General features: G+C 33.9%; 1 protein-coding gene across 1 annotated transcript; it reads left to right on the top strand.

Moving 5' to 3' along the window:
• The first annotated feature begins 3,569 nt into the window (after positions 1–3,569).
• LOC112035034 (large ribosomal RNA subunit accumulation protein YCED homolog 2, chloroplastic) lies at positions 3,570–6,522 on the top strand. The gene is given in 9 exon segments (XM_065768667.1): positions 3,570–3,731; positions 4,364–4,396; positions 4,398–4,485; positions 4,488–4,552; positions 5,741–5,806; positions 5,809–5,832; positions 5,963–6,052; positions 6,134–6,341; positions 6,425–6,522. Coding segments are annotated over 8 exon segments (594 nt in total). The 5' UTR covers positions 3,570–3,599; the 3' UTR covers positions 6,230–6,341; positions 6,425–6,522.
• Positions 6,523–7,259: the final 737 nt, after the last annotated feature.

Here is a 7,259-nt window from a genome sequence, read left to right as displayed (position 1 = left end):
GGGGCGGTTAGGGCGTTACACACACACACACGTGCGCGCACACACACACACACACACTCTCTCTCTCTCTCTCTCTCTCTCTCTCTCTCTCTCTCTCTCTCTTGTTGCAACCCCTAAGCAACAAGCCACCATTTCTTGCGTCAAAAAGCCATTAGATTGAAAATTGTTGATAATCTGAGGAATGGTATTGTGGGTCTTAGGAGTTAGAGTTTTCTAGGTTTTGGTTTGAGATCAAAGAGAGTGAAGAGTGGGTTTATTAACTGTGTTAGTTTTTTCTAGGGTTTTTATTTTTTTATTTTTTTTTATTGCAATGGACTCCAAAACAAGATTGGTTATATATATATATACACGAAAAAGACTGAATTTTGTTAATTTTTTTGGGATTTTGAACTTTTCTAGGTTTTTAGTTTTTGAACTTTTCTAGGTTCTTAATTTTTGTTGGCAAGGATGTGAGGAGTAGGATATTTGATTTGATTTATTGGAAGGTTGTTGAGTTAGATTTGGTGTTTTAATTAATTTATTTTTTTTCCAATTGATTTATCCAAAGGAAGTAATGATAAATACACTCATGGATTTTTGTTTTGAGTCCATAACTATCATTGACTCTTTTTTCTTTTTTGTTTTTGCTAAAGCACTTGTATCTAAAACAATTCATTGCTGTGTAAAAATTGGATTTATATTAAGTTGTTACTTGTCTTTTCTCATATGGCTTTATCATGCTTTCAAATGTATAATTAGTTGTTTGTTTGTGGTTGAGATGATAAGTTCAAATACAAGTTGAAGTTTTAAGAAATTTCATAATTGTTTTTTACCCATTGCACATTTTAATCTTGTTTTTTCTTGATTTTTTTTAATGTTTTGGGAGAAGCGAGATATAAAAATGGAGTAAAAATACATATTTACTCTTGTTTTTAACATAGATAGGTAACAGGAGACTAACGTAGGTAATCTCAAATTGGCAATGTGTTAAGTTTTAAACACTAGATAGGTAAGGTGAAAATAGGCCTAATCACATATAAGTTTACTATAATTTGCCACAAAAAAAAAAAAAAAAAAAAAACCATGGGATTTTTAATCTTTTCCCTTTTAGGGAACCTTACCAAAAACACAAAACTCATTGGATTTTTAATTTGTACCATTATCGGCCCATCATTGGGGGGCCCATGGGCAGTGGGTCGGATAATAGTTCCCTAGCGGGCCTAATCCATGATACTCGGTGGATTGCGTCGTGGGCTGTTTAGTTCTCGAGATCCGACATTGCTCAGAGCCCACTCCGGGGTATCTTGGTAATGCCTTAGGGGGCCCATCATTGGGGGGCCCATGGGTAGTGGGTCGGATAATAGTTCCCTAGCGGGCCTAATCCATGATACTCGGTGGATTGGGTCGTGGGCTGTTTAGTTCTCGAGATTCGACATTGCTCAGAGCCCACTCTGGGGTATCTTGGTAATGCCTTAGGGGATATTGCCGCCGAGCAACATCTAGCATTTGTTGCAAGCCCCAAAACTGATGTACCTGTTCCCAAAGTTGGGCCCCTTTTTGTTAGGAATAATCCTAAAGGGCCCCACCCGCACGAAAAATCATCAAAAGAAATCATCATTGACCTACTAAGGAAGGCTATAAATAGGAGCAAAATAGAAGAGAAAGGGGTTAGACATTGGAGGGTGAGGAACCAGAGACTTAGAGAGGAAGAGAAAAAAAACCAATAAAAAACGACCTCAAGAAGAAGGTAGGTAGTTGTATTACGAGTATGAACTTTCAACCTTAGGAGCTTCCCATTGTAGGATATCCATACACCCACTACAACAAGTAAATTGTGAGCCCAGCAAAATAGTTAGCCTATTAACCGAGATTTGGGTGTGCACATATTTTTAATCTATCCCTTTTAGGGATTCTTTTAAAAATTAAAAATCATAGGAATTTTGTTTCTCCCTTTTTGGGAATCTTTTAAAAAATATGAAATCCTATGCATTTTTCTTTAATCCTTTTCCTTTTAAGAGATATTTTTTTGTAGATTAAAAATTCATAGGAACTTTATTTTGGGTGTTTTAAAAGTGTGATGCTTTGCCTGTGGCTTAAATCCATTAAGTTCATGGGCACTCTAAAAGCCAAACATAACCCTCTCCTTTTAACAAACATCCTACTTTGTTGATCTTGGCATGCAAATAAATGTGATGCCTAGTATGATTTAATGTAAATTTAAATGCGCAGGGTATATTTTCTATCTCTTATTTAAATTATTCATGTTATATAGGTCATTTACATGCTATTATAATTTAGATTGCACATGTCATTCTAGGATATATTGCATGTAATTTTTACATGTCATTATAGAGTAGTTTACATGTCATTCCTTTACATTATTTCTCACATGTCATTCTAGGATGGATTGCATGTCATCTTAGGATAGTCTTTATCTTTGCCTTAGATGTACATGCATACCTTTCTTTCTTTTTTAAAGCCAAATGCCAAATATGTTAGTTGTTATTTTAAATGGTGAAATTTAAATAACCTTGAATCAATTCACGCAATCCAAAATGATACAGTAAGTCTTGGAGCAAATTTTCGTGGAGTGGCTGCTCTAAGGGCAATATCAATACCAGCACAGTTGTTGAGCACTGTGATCCAAAGAAAATTAGTAATGTTGTTGTAACCTGGGAATTAGATACTATTTACAAATCTATATAGAAAGATCAATGCATGAATGTTAATTTTCTCAATAGTTTTTCACTGATATTCTAAAACCCCATTTTCAAAATCTTAAACCATGGAAAATAGCAACCTCTAAGAGCATTCATATCTAGGAAGTACGGACACTTCATTTGGGGTGTCATATCTATGTCAGACAATTGCACACTTGGGACACTTCTGCATGCATGTCTTCTTTAAAAAAAAATTGCAAAACATGACCAGGATATAAGAACAAGAAGAATTGAATACTGTTTCACAAGACAGAGAGGATTCATGATTTGAATAGTAATAGTGAATTTGGAATTAATAAATATCTATATTCTTGGTTTGTATTCTAATTTCTAAATATCATTTAATAGTCATGAATTTGCTTTATTATCCATTATTAATCTCAATTTGATATATATATATATTTAACATTATATGAAAATAAATGTTTAATGATAAATAGATAATATATTTAATAATTATTTAATAGACGGTGTGGGTGCATCACCCCGCACTTATGAGTTGCATGTCCCGCTTTCTCTTTTCTTGAGATTTGCCACCTGGTTTAAGTTTAGGAACCAAATTGGGCTTCTTACATGAGTCTGCATACTAGAAATTAAGTCAGGAATTAAGGTATAAAGATAGGAGGTATAAAGATAGGAAGGTATTAGGAATGGATGTAAGTTAAAGAGTTTTATTTTTCCCAAAAAAAAAAAGAAAGAAAAAACAAACTTAAAAAGAGTAACATTTAAATTTTTTTAAAAAGTTTGAAAAGAATTATAATTTAGCAAAAGAAAAAGGTCAACCATAGACCAAAATCAAGGTACGGAGGAAGGGAGGAAAAAATCCCACTTTATATGTGAAGATAAGGTTGTAGTCTCCTACTTATCACACACTTGGTTTTTAGAGAGAGAGAGAGAGAAATGGCAGAAGTTGGCCATCTGGTATCAGCAAGAAACGTCAGCCCAATTCCCAGTTCCTACCCAACTAAGGCTAAATCCCTCAAGTTTCAGTGCAGAATCAGAGCCGCTTCAAAAAGAAATGACTTCTCACTGGTATTGTGAACCCCATTTGGGAGTTGATTTTACTTTTTCTTCTTTGAATTCACTCTCTGCAATCTGTTAAGATCTTGTATTTCTTTCCAGAACCATGACCCATCTATGTGTGTGTTTTACAAGAATTTTTTACTAGTACTACGTTGAAAGGCCAAATTTAACACCAAACAAGCAACTATTTTAGTATTAAATGCCAAAACACGGCTTCCCACTGGCTCAATTAAATGTTAAAGCCAAACTACGTACAATCATGCACGAGATGCCTTGTCGCCTTGGAAACATTCTACACCTTTTCTTTAGCTGAATTTAGATGATCAAATAACTATAGAATCTAGAAGTTTGGTCTCTCTCTCTTCTTCTTCTCTTCTTCTTTTTTTTTTATTTTTTTTTTTTATTTAGTAAAGATTAACTTATAGAATTCTTATATGTAAAGATAAACTTATAGAATCTAGCATAAATTTTAATACCTATGCATGCACAGCAAGCACTTTGGTAGCTTTAGCTTATACCGTTCTTTTTGAGTGAGCTATCTATTATAATGATAGGCCGCATTGATTGGTTCCTCTCATGATCATGAGTCATGACTAATGTTATTTGTACCGGATGTTTACAATTCAATAAATCAAAAAAAGATTAAAAGAAAAAGCAGCAGGAATCCACGCCGGAATGATCAAAATATCAACATCCGACGGGAGATGGCAGGGGGAATGGACCTGCGACTACCTTCTGTCTCTGAAGGACCTCCGGTTGCAAGATTTGTGGAAGATGAACATAAAAAATAGATAAGACACAAGTTTTTTATCAACCTTACCATCCACAAGGTGACTCACACTCCTCTTTTAACATTATTATTATTATTATCTTTACAAATTTTAGTTATTTCTTTTGAGACAACAACTTTTTCGTTATGAATCATCTTAATGTATATTTTGGTGGTTCTTTTTTTTTGGGGTAGATGAAGGGGGAGTAAGTTAAATTAGCTTGTTTGGATGTTTTTTAAGGAAGGAGAAGAGGGATTTGGAGGAATTTGGAGGTAGTTTAACTACTTCTAACCCTTAATTTTTAATTCTCCTAAATTGGAGAGATTTGGTAGAATAGTAGAGTATAGAAATATTTGATCAAATGAATTACTAAATTTACCCTATACATTTAACAAAATTACAAATTATGAAAAGACTAATTATTCTCACCTCTCTTAATTTTAAAAACATTTATTCAAGATGGAGTATAATCATTTCCCTTCTACTCTTCTCTTCCTCTAAACTTCTAAACATTGTATAAGTGCTCTAAATTTTTTAGAAAACAAGTCCCGTAGTATGTATCCATTATGTAACTCTCAAAAAGAAGAAGGTTAAACTCTCTTTTCTTTTTTCCCCTGTAATAATTAATGCTTCTATGTTTATATAATGCCGTTATTCACAAATACACCCTATCAAAAAAAATATAGAAAAATCATTCACAACTACACTTTCTTTTTTCTACTTAGTTTGAGAAAAGTATCTTCTTTTCTATTTAAAAATAAAAATTAAGAGTAAAGTTGTCTACCAATGAACCTTTCCTAGACCATGCAGAAGTGGAATTTGGTGAGTTGTGGCACAACCTTTTTATCTTTGTTCATTTTTCGTACTATATATTATAATAGTTACTAAAACAAAAGTGATGGTGGAAATGACTGCTAATAAAATTATGATCCTTCAAGTTAATTATACATGGCAATAACAATTTCAAAGTTCAAAGCATAGTGTAGACACCCTCTCACACATAGCATTATTAATAAGCTAGGGGCTTTAATGTGTTGTGTATTAAAATCTCAATGGACTTCACCGCTTTCTTTTTTTTTTTTTCTTTTTTTCCTTTTTTGGTGTGTTTTTTTTGTTGTTTTGGGGGGGGGGGGGGGGGTGGTGTGTGTTCAGCAATATCTACTTACTCGTTAATACCCACACCAAAATTTTCGTCCTATATTATGCATTGTATGAGTATCTAATTATGATTCTATTTTGTTTTGCTAGCACGCGAGCTTTGGTCTTTCAGTGGATGGAAGGATTCTTACATCCTTCACAAGAAAATGTAGTAGTTCTGTGCCTCACCATACTGCAGAGAGGTAGTTATTCATTTTTCAAGAAAGATGATTTCAGTTTAATTAGGACAAATCTGTTTCCAGAAGGAACAATATGCTATGAAATATTATGCAGCACTTGCATGACTAATTACTTTCGTACATTATGTAATAGATTGACACAACCTTCAATGTATGGGTTCTTCCTTCAAGCAGAGACAATGATGCAAATCAACTACCTGAAATCGGGGGCGATGATCCATCATTAAGTCTCTAAACTCTCTCTCATTTCACTCTATCTATCTCTTTTACCTTAAAAACGAACTTAACATGGTTGCCTTAGCAGGTGATATATGTTAAACCTGGATATGAAGCTGACCTTGATTCGCTAGTACAAGACACATCCGTCTTACCACCCATCAGTAAAAGTACAACTTACTAACCAAGTTTTTTTATTTGACGAATATCATTAGAACCCTTTGATAAATTCTTAAAATCTATGCTGCAGGATACTTGTTCGGAGTTGTGTGAGAGATCAAATCCTACATTGCAATGTAATCTTGTTTTCTTTTTGACAACATTAAACTAGCAATTAATTAATGCAAGCAAGGCATTCACAAATGTACTGCCTTTGCAGATATTGGTGGACAATATGCAGGTTCTAGCGATAAGAGGTGGTCTAGACTCTTGGAACTAAGGAATGCATATCGCAGTTTACATCCATAGAGATCACCCTTAGACAATTTTATAATTTTTTAGAAGTGTATAATGCGAAGAATATTAGAGCAAGAGGGCATCAAATGCTAATGTTAAGTCTGTAATTTTTCAAGTTCTTTGTTGACTTTATTCCATGCAATTTTTTTTTTGTATTTTAATGCACATTTTCTATATATTTTGTGGTTTTATTTGTAATTTGGTTGGGCTTAGAAATCACATGAAGAGTAGCTAGAAGTGCCACTTTGCGAGATGACTTGCAAGACACTTAGTCATGCAAATGGAGCATGTGAGGAGCACGTGAGGAGATTCAAAATTCTATTAAGCAATTCGCGAGACAACTTGTCTTGCAAGTGGCTTGTCCTGTTTTTCAACATATGTTCCAATGGCTTTGGTACGCTTTACTCGGCGACATGCGCATGTGTGCGTTTGCGTAAGGCAAATGGGTGTGTAACTGTGTAAGACATGTGCAATACTATGGTGGGGTGTATTAGTGTGAGCATTTACACCTATATTCAATTTAAGGAGTTGGCACCAACCATTGAAATTCTAATGTGTAACTAGTCAATTAAGTTCAATAAATTTTTATTTCATAATTTTAACTTAGAAAACCCTAAGGCTCCTAAGCTTAACTTGGAAATAAAATAAACATCTCAAACCAGAAATAAAAGATTTGGAAGTTCGTTTACATTTGGGGAATGTGTTAGGCATCCCATGACACCCATCCAAAAGGATAATACATATTTCAAATTAATGTT

This window comes from Quercus suber, unplaced genomic scaffold (assembly GCF_002906115.3).
Source record: "Quercus suber isolate HL8 unplaced genomic scaffold, Cork oak 2.0 scaffold_984, whole genome shotgun sequence".
NCBI classification, from domain to species: domain Eukaryota; kingdom Viridiplantae; phylum Streptophyta; class Magnoliopsida; order Fagales; family Fagaceae; genus Quercus; species Quercus suber.
The sequence above is the reverse complement of the archived record's forward strand: the minus strand, read 5'-3'. Positions and strand labels throughout refer to the sequence as shown.